Source organism: Condylura cristata, unplaced genomic scaffold (genome assembly GCF_000260355.1).
Source record: "Condylura cristata isolate star-nosed mole 26May11 unplaced genomic scaffold, ConCri1.0 scaffold00005, whole genome shotgun sequence".
Taxonomy (NCBI): domain Eukaryota; kingdom Metazoa; phylum Chordata; class Mammalia; order Eulipotyphla; family Talpidae; genus Condylura; species Condylura cristata.
The window spans coordinates 54,171,504-54,186,341 of NW_004567106.1; the positions used below are offsets into that span (position 1 = coordinate 54,171,504).

Below are 14,838 nucleotides of genomic sequence, written 5' to 3' on the forward strand. Positions count from 1 at the left end.
TGTTCCTAGAGCTTTTCTGGAAAGTTTAGTGCCAACACACACTAGCTGAGGGATTTGGACACTCTTTAATCTCTGCAGCCTTTAGTTCCTTTTCCTGAAATGAGACGGCATTATCTGCTGAACAATCTCCAAGATACTGCTAGCTTTACAGTTACAGGAAGCTTTTCATGGGAGCTAGTAAAATATTTGATAAGAAAAGAACAAAGCAGAATAACCAGTTATGGCATTGGAGATAGTGAAATGGGAGGTGTGAATGAAGTAATAAAAGTGGAAATTGTAAAATACAGTATTTGTTATGCTGAGCTTTTTTGCTCACTTTTATTTTGAGATACTCTTATATTTACCAAAAAGGTACAAAACTAGAACAAAGATCTCTGGCATGTCCTTTGCCATGCTTCCCCTACAGTGAACCTCTTAGATAACCATGGAAACATTTATCAAATTAAGAAGTCAACACTGATATCACATATTAACTAAATTACATCATTATTCAGATTTCATTGTTAGCTTGTTCACTAATGTTCTTTATCAGACCCAGGACCTGGGGCCTCAGTGCACTCAGCTTTTGCATCTCTTTAGTCTCCAATCTATGACAGCTACAGGCCTTCCTTTTATTTCATCACCTAGGGATTTTTTGAAGAGTACTGGCCAGGCATTTTGATGTCCCTCAATTTGTATTTTTCTGATGATTTCTCATAAGGTTTAACCTTTGGGACAAGAGTAACAAAGAAGGAATGTACTTTCCAGTGTCAAATATCAGGGGGGATTCTTGGTCCCTTGTCACAATACAGATTCATTATAGTTATTTTGCCCTTTGGGTTATAAATCAAAATAATCTTATTAGTTTTGGTACTCATATTTTTCCAACTGTGAGCCCTTCAGGCTGGCTCCTTCTGTTCCCCTTTGACATATGTTTCTTTCCTGAGTACTTGCTTTGGTTCTAGCAACACCTCTTGCTCCAGATTTATGTTATATTGTTCCTGTTTCCTACCCTGTTATCAACCACTTCTTCAAGAACACTCATTCCTATTGGAGACTGAGATGTGGAAGCTAAGATCTGGTGCAAGGTGCATTTCTTATTTCTAGGTTTTGATTCTGTCTTAGTGGCCTCATCGACAGAATTTGGACACATATATGTATACATACTATACCATACATGCACATACATGTGTATTTATTTCTCTATCCATCTATGGTTCTATGTCCCCTTTCCTACCTATACCTCTATCTGTATATATGCTAAACAGCTGATTTATATCACAGTTCTTATTTGAATCCAATACCACAAGGTTTGTTACAGCATTCCCTCTTTCCTTATTTGTATGTAAATTCTTCTCAGACAGTGAGGAGCAGCAGGGATTATATCTAAATTTCTTTGTATTGAAAAATAGAAAATTATTACTTGGGGAGCTTTTTGCTTTTGGGATCACTCTTATATTGTAGCTGGACCAAACCAACATCAAGATGGAGAGCAGGAAAGAGCTGAAAGGCTTTCCTCACAGAATCACTTGGTCATTTATGTGCTGACTTTATGAACTCATTCACTCATTTATTCATACATTTATTTATCCATATATCTTTTCACTCATTTTTATAATATTTATTAAGCATCTGTATGAAGCTCTGTTCCAGGCCTAAGGAATACAGAGGTTGTCAATGAACACAGAAACCCCTGCATGGAAAGCATAGATACCTATGAAAGTGGGGGGAGGAGGTGTGGGAGCAGGGTACCTGTGCAGATCACTAAGTGAGCTGAGTGACGTATTAAGGGTGTCGAGTCCTCTGGGGGGGGAAAGTAGAGCAGGGGAGAACATATCAGGGAATTGAATTTTAGGTAAAAGGACCAGAGATGAATGGACTAAGAAAATGACATTGGAGGAAGGCCCAAGGCACAGCTGGGAGCTTCCACGCTAGGGTAGGGGAAAGCCATTCAGCCCCAGAGGGGAGGATCAAATGCAGGATGAAAAAGTATGTCTGCTTGTTTGGGGCATGCAGGGAGTCTCATGCGACAGGAACAGAGTGTGTGCAAATGGAAAGAGGGGCTGGGTGGCCTGGAGTCAGTCAGCGGGGCTCAGCATCTTAAGGATCCTTGTCAGAAATGTCTTTTACTCTTAGTGAGATGGGGAAGAGTCACTGAAGGGGTTGGAGGGAGAGGGCAACACAATTCAATTTGCGTTTTAAAAAAATTATTTTGACTGCACTGCTGAAATAAGCTACCCCGTGGGCCAAACCCAAAGCAGGAATACAGTCCCTGTAGTAATGTCAGGATGAGGGGAGGGGTCTGGACCAGTGGAGTAGCAGCAGGAGTGTAGAGATGTGATCAGAACCTGAATCTATCATGTAGACAGAAATGCCAATAACAGCAAACACTGGCATAGCTTTACTTGTGCCACGTTCCACTCGAAATGCTGACATATGTTCATTCTTTACCTATGAGGAGACTGAAGCAGAGACAGGTTAAGAAAATTGTCTGAGACTCCTAGCTAATAGATGAAGCAAATTTAGTCTAACTTCTATTTTCTTATCCACAGCATTATCGGATCATTCTAAATAAATGTTTTTCTGCTGCCCTTCTAGTTCATTCTAGTGGTTATTCTTAAAGAATATATAAATTGTAAAAGAAACATACCCAGTGTTACTTTGGAGCATGAGTGAGGTAGAACATTACAGACTGTCACTCATGAATGGAAGCATACATATTCAAAACAGAAGTTGCTTCCAATTTGTTGGGAGTATTATAGGATTTCAATGACTTTAGGATAGGATCAACAAAGAAAGAGTACCTGTGCTAATTAGGATGACTGATCAGATCAGAGCTGTGTAATGTAAGTGCTTTGGGAATATTATCTTGAGCTCTGTAGAGAAAGCAAATATCCAGGAGTCTCTCTATTCAGGAGGAAAGTAGCATGAACTTAAAATTGTATTGGTCCCTGGGACGCCTGCAGTGAAATGAGGTTCACTATTTGGGATAACACTAAGTTTAGTAACTGGGGTTATAGCTCCCCTCTAACAGACAGGTTCTAGTGTTTCAAGAGCAGAGGGATTCATTCCTGGCTCTAAATGTTTGTAGGATTAGCAGTTCCTAAAACCAGGATTCTGTTTTTAGTACAAGGAACCCTGAGAACTACCAAAATGGCTCTTATTTTAAAGCATATAAAGACATTTTCAGGTGAATCTGACAGAATAATTGCATGTGAGAGACCTGGAGAGAAAGAAGAATTAATGACTCTTGTCACTAATTCTATTCTTTGTGGATGATACTGAACAGCTTTTGGAAGAGAGCTGATTTTTGATAAAATAAAAGGTAAATGTCTGTGCAGATATAATAAAGAAAAAGAATATCTTCCAAAGATACAATTTGAAGTAGATATCATTATTAATGTTTGTAAGTCATCAAAGAAATATCCCCCATCCCTGTACTTTCTTATCCTTTATAAGTAGTCCTGATTCAAATGTCTACTCTTCTTTATTAACAGTGGTAGCACTGTGGTTTTCATTTCTGTGATTTACAAGCTTTGTCAAGTTTATAATTAATGCCATACTTGTTGCTTTCATTAATAAAACATGACTCAAAATAAGAATGATCTTTTACTTTTGCTTCTTATGATATTTAATAGAAGTCATTTAAATATCAATTATCACAGATTAGGAATGTGAAAGGCATTTGGGGATTGAATTTTAATCTTTTAATATATATTTATTTCCTTTTCTCAATAAGTTGTCAGAAATATTTTGGGGCTCGATCCTATCATTATTTTCATATGCGTACTAATCCTTTCAAAGATGATTTTAAGCCAAGAAAAAGAAATCTATATAAAGCATGTATACACATGCACATATATAAAACTTTCTAACCAATACAAAATTTCTACATAAAACCAATCAGAAATTGACAATGAAAATAATAATTTGGATGATATCCAAAGATGTGTTATTGAAGATTTATCACGTAAAGTCAATGTACTATTCTGGTGTGTGTGGGGGGGGTTTCAGTAATGAGGGAAATAGTGAAAATATGAGAAACCTCTACATGTTGTTTAATTCTGCTGTGAATCTAAAACTGTTCATCCCAAATAAAACCTATTTAAAAAATTATTGAGGGCTTTCTCTGGTAGCGCAACAGATTAAAGCACTGAATTATGAAGCTCTCCGAAGCCACTGCAGCCCGAGTTCCATCTCCCGCCAGGGAGCTGACCCATTTGGCAGTAGACCTCTTCTGACCTGCCCGCTGCTCCCCTCAGCAGTGTACTTTGTCAATCGTCAATCTGCCTGTTCTGCTCCCCACTCTGTCTCTGGTGAATCCTCTCACCCCCTCCCCCCATACCTCTGGCCTGTTTCCCAGTTCTGTAAGCATAAATAAATAAATCTTTAAAAAAAATTATTGAAATTTTAAGCTGACAACAATTATATTAAAAACAGCCAATCCAAGTTAAAATTTCTTTGATAATGTTCCACTTGATAATAATGTAAACATATATCTTATGATGTACACAAATATAAGAGTAAAAAGCACTAGGATATACAAGGATATCATAAGCGACAATGAGAATGTTAAAGTGTGTGTAAGATAGTTGATTGGCATGTAAATGTAATCCTTCACTGTGTCAGTTTCCTTGGGCAGAGTTACTGAGTGTAAGTGCTACATTTGGTGCTCAGTTCCAGAGTAAAATGGCGACAGTATTTCTGGGTTCACATGTCATGACAGGTCACCTGTTGATACTGCTGTGAATTCCAAAGATGTATTTGGAAGCAAAAAGCACAGGAAGTGGTCACTGGATGGGGTGTGAGGGAAACAAGGAGTCAGAAGGGTGAGAGCGGTCACTTTCCTGGGCTGGGCTCTGGTTTCTGGGGATTCTGAGTCAGTCCATCCTTCTGACCCCGGGACTCCCGTGAGTAGTTCTTTCTCTGAGGTGAGCTGCAACTTGCCCTTCCATCTACCATCTGTGCAAGCTCGCACCCAGTGTTTGTACCCACATAAGCCCTTCTGGCCCATTAACTCATTACTGTTACCCATTTTACTATGACTTCTATTCTTGCAGTTTGGAGAGGAGAGTTGACTTAAGCATCTGCAAGGCCATCACATGCTCTGGATCCTTCAAGAACTGGGAGGTTTTACATAGGACTGATGTCAGTACATAGCCTTGAATGCTACTTTGCTACAGCTGATTCTGTGGATGCTTCTAGCTACCCCTGATTCTCTGGATGCTTCTATTTTGTCAGTAGCACCTGAGTGATCTTACTTGATATGGAGGAATATGGTTCAAGCTTACTGACTTTTGAAGCATTTTACAATCTAATTGTGCAAAGTTTTTTTGTGTGTTAACAAGAAAAAGACCCAAACTTCTATTATTCTTTTACTTTTGTAGCACGCTGTCTTCTCCCTTCTGTCTTAGGTGTCCTGAATTGAAAATTACAGGATTATGTGGAAACACTTTTTCTTTTGTTTGCTACATTGGATCTCAATTTTTCACTTTTGAATGTAAGAAATGTAGACACCCTAGAATCTAAAGTGCGCCATATTTATAGCCTTTCTCAATTCTCAGGGCAATAATCATTGTGGACTTTCAAGATGGAATATTTAGAGATGTTGTTCCAACAGAATCCCAGGCTGGTTCTGCGGAAGCCCAGGCATCCCTCCTACAAACCTGGAGCTGAAGTTTATGGTTGGCTGAATAAATTAATAGAATTAACAAGATTGCTGGCTTGGAGAATATTTAATTGATGCCTTGCTTCAAAGCACTTTAAATGAATTATTTTTTGAAAACAACTTCTGATTGAATTGTTGAATTGATAAAAATCTTAGAGCAGAAGTGGAGTTTAGGGATCAAAGACTCTCAGAGCTTGAAGAAACTGTGGGGGAAAAATGCAGCAGCAAATGTGCTCCAGGCTACATGACCTTTTTCTGCTCCTTCCCTGTCAGCTGAGCACCTTTTTCTAGTCATGTCAGTGGGACACCATCCGGGAACTGTATTTTATTGGTTTAGTGTCAATTGATTTGAAAGTAATCAATAATTTTTCAAAAGTGAATCTGATTTTCAAACTAATTGACCCCCGTAATTTTCTTCTGGTTTTAAAATATGTGCACCATATTTGACTTTAAAATTGGGATTTAGTTGATTAGTAGCTAGTAACAATCTGTAAATCCAGATGAAGTGAGGACTAAACTTGCTTATATCTTTCCCTTGTAAGTTAAACTTATATACATATGTTATATATGTATAACATATATATATATTATGATAACATTTATGAAACTTTCTAAGGATAAATTTTTAAAAAGAGTTTTGTGGTGCCTGGGCTTTATATTTAGAAGGAAAAAATGACCTTCAGCCTGAAATAAAAGTGATATGTGAAAATCAGAAACAGATTTGTACAGACTTCCCTATGACTGCAATTCAGTCACCTTTAGAATTTGGGATTTATCTGACTTTGAAGTATATTTACTGTTTGATTTTTTGTTTGCCTTTTATTTTTGTCAAAGCAAAATCAGCAAATATTTGCATTGCTTTGTTTACCATAATGCTAATTTCCTATTACTTTTGGCAGGTATCATGACTCACATGTATCAAAATTTTCAGAAGTTTTACCAAATAATTTGAAAATTTCTAAGAGCCATTTTTAAGTTATCAAATAAACTATCACAGTGTATTGGATGTGAATGTTGATGTTCAGAGGGTAAATGATGCAATGTTTCCCTCTAGTTCCTCTAGGAGTTTTGCATTTCTCTTGCTTTTAGCATTTGTGAATTTCTAACTCACTAGATTCTTTTTTATTCCTTTCAGGTAAACATGTTACCAGAAATACAGCATCACCTTTGCAGAAAAGAAGGATTATGTCAAATAATTAGAAGATTTCCAGGTAATATTTCCTTTGCTTCTTTATGCATTATATACTTGTAAGATATGTAGGCTTCCTCAATCAAGACCTCATATCAGCATAGTTACTTCTTTTGTCAATCAATTCCACTATCATAAATCTTCGAGAATCCATAGGCTTTGTCAGTGGTAAGACCTTGATAAAAAATGAATATAGATATAGGTGTGGTATTTTTTTTACATTTGCTTTCTAGGAGAATATTCCTTTCCTTTTCTTTTCCTTTTTTGGGTCTTCAAAGTAATTGCTGCTTTATTTTAAAATGATTTTTATAGTACTTCATTGTATAAAAGTTGAGGTTTAAAAAATTATGTTTGCTCATGACTATGTGATTCTGAGCCTCATGGATTTGCTGCTGCTTTTTCAAATCTTCTCAATCTGTCTGTGAGCTGAAGACAGGATGCTGAATGAGTAAATTCTGTCTGGACAATATTTGAAATTTGGGACAAAAGTTTCCACTTCCAGAGCAGGGAAAAACCATCAGGTGGTATAAGAGCCTTCAGAGAGGAGATTATAGCCTGCTTTAAAATACTTCAGTGAAAGGGCTCCTTGGAGTTCCTCTTCAAAACCATTTAATGTTCAACAACATCACCCCCTAGAAAAATTTTCACTATATTATTAAAATTTAGATCTGCATAGCTTTAACTAGTTTTTTAAAAAAATAGTTTATGTTTCAGTGGAATTGGAAAGCTGGTATCTATCTCCTCATTTTTCTCAAGGGATTTTTGTGCCTTGTCATAAAGACAGAGGTCATCTAAGGTCATTTTCCAGAGATTAAAATAAGGTAAAAATGAGTCAGCACTTTCACTTGTGGTTTAAGACATGAGTTTAAAATAAATAATAGCTACATAAACATAGTCCTGTAGTTATTGCTGATGAGGGCAATTGTAAATGACTCCATCATCTTGAACATTTGCTTTTTCTTTATAAACTACAGTTGTTTTTGTGAGAAGCAAGCAAAGTATTTCCATGAATACATTATTAAATACCTAGAAATCCTTTATTTAAGGCGATTTCAGAAAAAAATGTTTATACTTTGAACACAGTCTGCATATTTTCAAAGGCTGCCTTTCTTTGTTGTTATTTACATTTCAAAATGTTTGACTCAGAACATTAAGGTATTTTTTTTTAATATGGAGTTAGCAGAATAGAAGTATAGACATGAAAGACCATTTGTAACCAAAAATAGATTACCAGTTTTTTAAATTTCCCAAATGACTCCTACATGATTATATATTTCACATGTTGCTATCACAAAATTAAGGATTTTTTCTGCATTTTGCTGTAAATTTTTTTATTCTCAAGACATCTTTACATTTCAGACATACATAGTCCTTTCTTCACTCTGTCTAATATATTAGTTTTCTATTTGTCTCTGTGACTAAATTAATTAAATTATTTTGGATGTGTAGCTTTAAAAGAATATGTCTATAGCATGATTTCTTGTGTAAGCTTTATAGACAATAGCTTCTGTTGTAGACCTTTGCTATGATTATATAGTATATAACATAGTCTCAGTCTGTACAAGATTAAAAAGCTTTATTTGTTGTGGATACTGAATATTTTTTGTTAAATACAGATCAGAGAGTGACACATGTGAGTACCTAATACACAATACTGCTAAAAAGATAAGGTAGTAAAAACTAAACAATAGTTTCGTGTATATTTTTCATTTTAAGGCAGAATGGTCCATGTCTTCTTAAACTATGCTGTTTATTGGAGGTAAACAAAACAAAAATTTTGAAGCCAGATATTCTATTTCTGTTCCCTATTAGCTATGTAACTTAGCTTTGGGTGTTGGTGTTTTTGTTTTTTTAACTATAAAGTAAAAATGAGACCTTTTTTTTCATGGGATTAATTTAAAATTTAAGCAGATTTTATATATATATATATATATACATATACACATATATGTATATATGTGTATGCATGTATATATGTGTATGTATATATATGTATGTATGCATATGTGTATATATATATGTGTGTGTGTGTGTGTGTGTGTATATATATATATATATATATATATATATATATATATATATATATATATATAAAATCTGATTTGATATTTAATTTGGTGTGTTAGACCTAACACATAAGATTCAAAAAATGGTCACTGGATCACCCTAGATTTGAAAAGTGAAACAGGCTTCTTAACACTTAACATTTTCTTTTTTATATGGTTGATTATCACTCTGACTTTTTATTCCTGTCAAAAACTGTGACACCTCTGAGCTCTCACTGTGCATCCAAGTTCACAAGTCATCTTGCCAGTTTCATAGGTTCTGGCAGAAGGCGTGAGACTCCTGGGTCAGAGACAAATGACTTCGACATTCACTGACCCAGCTCTTACAGGGTGGTATGTAGCAGGCTGGGTGACACTGTGTACTTGGTAGTTTGCAATTCAAGAGAAGAACTTCAAGCTTAGGGACTTTGAATGTTATGTGATAGACAGTGAGTTTGCCTGTCCTTAGTTCCAGAGAGAGGCATTATTTTCTTATATTGGACAAAACCTTCTCATTGCTTCAGAGTAAGACATCATCTCTATCTTGCAAGGTTATCCACTCTATTAATTAATATATTTGAAAAGATCGTTCAGAACAAAGCTTGTCAGTGTCTCTGCAAAATGTGCAGAAGTATAAAAGATGCATGGAGAGGTCACCTAACAGTGAGGAGAATACCTGACAAGTTCTAGCTCAGAAGTGGAATGATTTATAATTCTGAGCAAGATTTGAAGCTGAGTGCTACTTTGGTTTCCTTTTCTATAAAAGTGTGACATTTGGCAATGATCAGGAGTGCTGAGGTTCCATGATTCCAATGTAATGTTGTCCCAGAAGGGCATGCTGCCTCAGGCTTTCTCTTCAACAGTAGGTAGATACAGGGACACTAAGAAAGGAGGGATGATCACACTGGTAAAGGTGGTTGGGCCCTGTGAGCCTGGCAGGGCAAGCAGCTTTGGCCAGATGCAGAGCAGCGTTTGAGACAGCAAGGACGGCTACACTGGCTGTTCCATTCCGTCCTCAACAGAGAGTACCTGCCATTAGACTGATGACTCACACTGAAGGGCACGAATCCATGGAGTTTTTACTGGCTAGCACGAAGATCTATTTTTATCTTGCCATTTAATATTTGCCTGTTAAAAGTTTCGTAATTTTTAGTTGGCCCAAACTTACTGCTAAAGCCTTTTAAGTTTGGATTTTTTGATAAAAAAGAATGCCTTTCCCATATTTGAAATTAAAGAAGAAAACAAAACATCAGACCACTGTTTTCCTTGGTTCCTGAGTTGCTGTTTTTGTTCATTTTCCTGCAGTATCACTCTCCAAGAAGTCCTGGTTAGGAGAGTGCCAAACTTTGGCTATTACTCATTCTTTCCAGTAGGTTTTTTTTTTCCCTCCTTGGCTCTCAAGCACTGACTTCCACATGAAATTTGAAATACACCCAGACTTAGTACTCAAAGTTAGAATTTTGCACATTTTAGAACCTGTGTTCTCATTTTTGGGTGTAATATGTTACATAAAGAAGGAAGAAAAACAAACAAACAAACAAAAAACACTTTTGTTACATCTAGTCTTTAAAAACAAGACTAGTCTTTAAAAAATTATGGACATTTACTAACATATGGAGAAAACAAGCCTTTAAAATAACATCATTGAGAGCCTTCCCTGGTGCTGCAACAGTTAAAGCACAGCACGATGAAGCTATCCAAAGCCACTGCAGCATGAGTTCGATCCCCAGCCAAGGAGGTAACCCACATGGTGTGGCAGACCTCTTCTGACCTGCCCGCTGATCCCCTCAGCAGTGTATTTCAGTCAATCTGCCTGTTCTGCTCCCCACTCTGTCTCTGGTGAATCCTCTCACCCCCATCTCCGGCCTATACCCCAGTTCTTGTATGTGTAAATAAATAAATATTTAAAAAATAAATAACATCATTTAAATTATTTTAAACATTGTCCAAAAGCAGTTATTTATTTTGCATGAACTTGATGATTGCTTTTCATATGACAGCTCTAAACATTCCTGTTAATCATATGCTATCAGTGATCATTGTTAAGGAGCCAGAAGCCTAAGGAATAAATAGAGCAAGTTGGAAAGTGTCAATGTTTCATACTACTTGAGTATACTTATTGTTCTCATTTTCTTTCCCCCCTTCTGCTGTAGCTGGGGGTACTGTTCTCCTTCAAACAAGAAGTAGGAACATTTCCAGTATGCAACAAGCTTGGGGTCTCATCTCTACAAGGCAATTGGCCACATTTCAGAGGGCCAATGTTTGCTAGTTTTTTGCACACTCCAGTGCTGGTAGTTCCTCCCTGTGTCTCCTGCGTGTTCCTTCTTAGTTCTATCTTGCCAAAGACTTCTAACTCCTGTCCCACTTAAGATTGTCTTCTTTCTATAAAACACTTTTCCCCCAGTAAAACACATCTCTTTAGTAGGACTGACTTCAGCTAGGTGATAGCAGACAGTAAGCTGATGGAACTAATTCAGACTAAATTACACCCTCACCCCAGTTATAAGCCTCTTAGGTATATTTGCATTTTTATAAAAGAAGCTTACAGACCCAATGAATTTCTAATTGGTAGAATTTCTGCAAGTGCATTCAAACTCCATTCAGTTCGTCAGCAAGTCTTCACTCCCTAACTCACCAACTATATCTACTTTTCTAGATCTCTAACATGATCAGCTCAGGCCTAGTCAGCACTCATACTCTCCCCACTTCCTGTCTTGCCCCTGAAAAAAATGTAATGTTATCGAGGCTGCAGCCAGAGTGAACCTTCCCTCACCCCTTTCATTAAATAAAACAAGCTAATTAGGTTTGCTCACAGCAGTCTCTCTGGCCTCTGATGCTCCTTTTGGTACTGGGATAGATTTTTATCTAGACCAGAAGTAACACACAAAAATGTTTTTGAGAGGCCTGATATATGACATTACAGATCACAAATTCAGAAACTTGAGAGACCAGATTATCTGCACATTTTCAGTATTTTGTCTATCATCAAATGTATAGACTCTTGAGTATCAGCCATTTGGTTTCCAGGAAGAGATGAAGAGTTAAGGACAGAGAAAGTTATAAGTCAGGGCCATGTGGTCTCACCCAGACATACCTAGTAATGCTGAGTGTTGGAAACTTAAAAAATTGTTCCTTCATGGGCTTCATCCCTGTAAAACTCGTTACCACAAAGATTCAGTCCCATTCGCGGCTACTTCTCCACCTCCTTAACCCCAGATTTCCCCATGCTCAAAGTATACCTTGACTTTCCCCTAAACCCTTAGTAATGCTAGATTCCATTTTCTGATAAAGCAGTAGCCCCCCCTCCCCAGGACAATGAAGCTGAGATTTCTGCTAAACACTCTCTCTCAGAGAACCACTGGCCTATTGGGTTAGGCCCTGACATTTAAGGTGTCATCTTTTGAGGAATATATTGCTGATCTCCTTGTCATCCCTTCCTATCATTTACCAATATTCTGATCATTCAGCATATTCAATAAAAAAAATTATCACCCGGTTAACTTCTTCCTCTTTGTTTCAAATCTGCCACTATTTTTCTCAATGTTGATGTCTATACAACTGTGCAGTAATTTGCTCTTATCATCCAGAATCTTCATTTCTCTTTAGTCTTTCACTTTTGTAGCCTTGCTCAGTAACTCCCATCACATCACACAGAACTGCTACATCTGTGAAAGTTTAAACTAATTCAACACTTTATAACACAATCTTTCTGGCTTTTTCATTCCTTCAGTGCTACTGAGACTGGAACTTCAGGTGACACTTTCATACTCTAAATTCTGCAACTTTTTCCAACTCCATTAACCATTTTTGATCATAGTTTCTTTCCTATCAAATCTATACTACTTAGTCTGCCACTTGATGAATTTTTCTACAAGCTTGTACAAAATGCATGCTTTTCTTTCATGCTAGCCCTTAAGCCCCAAATGTATGTATGTGTGTATGTGCACATATACATATATATATTTGTGTATATATACATACACAGTTAAATACATGTATATTCCTACAACCTGACTTCTCCATTCCTATACAGTAACTACTGAAGACAGTCACACCTGCCTGCCCTTCCTTTTTCCCAGATGTCTTCCTCGCTTTCTGAAATGGAAGAAGTTATACTGTGCTTCAAAATGTCAGCTCAACCCTTGCCACCAATGCAAATGGCTAGAGACCTGAAGCAATCTGTCCTTATTTTGCTTTACATACTTGCAAAAAGATACGAGTGCTTATGACATAATTTTAGCACTCATAATATAGAATGTAGAAAGCATTTCCATGTATTCTAAGGCAAATGGAGGTAAACCAGTTGTTAATATTTTATTTCAACCCAGTACGTAAAGAAGCCCTTCTCCTCAAGGTTAGGATGCACTTCAAGAAAAAAGTCATGATGGTGATGGCTGGACACGGTTTGTAACAGCATGTCTCTCCACAGATTTTACCAGCCATCACTTGGGCTAGATATGTTAGACACGAGGAAATAGAGCTTAGTTTGTCATTTCAACATAGTTCTCAGAAAAGTCAAGAGGACAGACAAGGACACACTCCTTCCAGATGAGCATGTCATATTTTTTTTTTAAGATTTATTTATTTGTGCACACAGAAATGGGGTACAGGCCAGAGGCTCAGGGGCGGTGAGAGGCTTCACCAGAGACAGAGTGGGGAACAGAACAGGTAGATCAACGAAGTACACTGCTGAGGGGAGCAGCAGGTGGGTCAGAAGAGGTCTACCACACTATGTGGTCACCTCCGGGGCAGGAGGGGATCGAACTCATGCTGAAGCGGCTTTAGATTCTCAGTGCTGTGCTTTAATCTGCTGCGCCACCAGGGAGAACCGAGCATGTCATTTTTAAAATAAAGAAAATAAAAATAAACAACCGGAATACCCTAAACCAGAGACAGTGGCTAAGCCATATCTGTTCATATATTGTGTAAGGGAAATGTGAGCAATTGTTCCTCAAGAGTATCTCCAAGTGAAGCTTACCTGCTTGCTGTCATGGATTTGTTCTTTCCTTTTTCTGGGTTCCTCGCATATTTGTGAAAATCTGCATTGGAACCTTTTTATATTTGTCTCCCCACTAGGACTGAGACTCCTTGAGACAGGACTTTAATTGTCACTTCTGCAGTTCAGAGCACGGCCATTGCTCTGGGCATAGAGCAGGCTGATGCCTTTACTGGCTGACTGGAGAGGCTTCTGGATGGGCTTGCAGATGTGGGCGGGTGGGCTGATCATCAGAGGGCATTTGCAATGCTGGTGCGAATTTGTCCATTTATGGAATATCAAGTTTGTGCTATGAGATAAAGGATAAGGCAGGCAAGGTTGAAAATAGTGTCTTCCTATGAGATATAATCACCTATTTGTGTAATAAGGGTTTGCATCTATGAAACAGAGAACTTTCATAATACTAAACCTGCATGAAGTGGAAAACTATCACTAAAATGCACAACATGGTACCAATCTTTAGCTGAATTCATGCAAACTAGAAGTAGGCATGAATGTCTTACCTTAAATAGGCTCATATTTTTGTACCATTTCACCTCAAATCTTTAATATTTGTTCATTTCTTCAAAAGAGACACTGTGCTGACTGCCAGAGGTGGAATAGCAAGGCAGGAGGGAGCGTTCTCTCTCTTTACTGATGGCTCAGTACTTCGTATAGATTAGCTCTCTGGGCAGTTTTCTTCATCGCAATGGTTCTACACTCAGGGCAGAGGAAATAAATCCAGTACTTCTTGCTGACTAGTGTGCTTCAGCATATTTTCTCCATGGAGCCTGTGGAAAAAAAAAAAAAAAAAACAGTGAGGGGGTCTGAAATTTGGCCAGACAACCTAAATCAGAAAGAAAGAGCATTGATCTTGCTCACAATGTCTGTGAGGTAGTTTTCTTTCTTTCTTTCTTTCTTTCTTTCTTTCTTTCTTTCTTTCTTTCTTTCTTTCTTTCTTTCTTTCTTTCTTTCTTTCTTT

The 14,838-nt window shown here is 37.3% G+C and overlaps 1 protein-coding gene across 2 annotated transcripts in view; it reads left to right on the forward strand.

The window, feature by feature from the left end:
- Positions 1-14,838, forward strand: part of CPED1 (cadherin-like and PC-esterase domain containing 1) — a 248,922-nt gene that overhangs the window by 57,271 nt on the left and 176,813 nt on the right. For both annotated transcript variants that reach the window (XM_004677169.2, XM_012720742.1), the window contains exon 4: positions 6,783-6,858. In XM_004677169.2, coding sequence (XP_004677226.1) covers positions 6,783-6,858 — 76 coding nt within the window. The remainder of the gene's footprint in view (positions 1-6,782; positions 6,859-14,838) is intronic.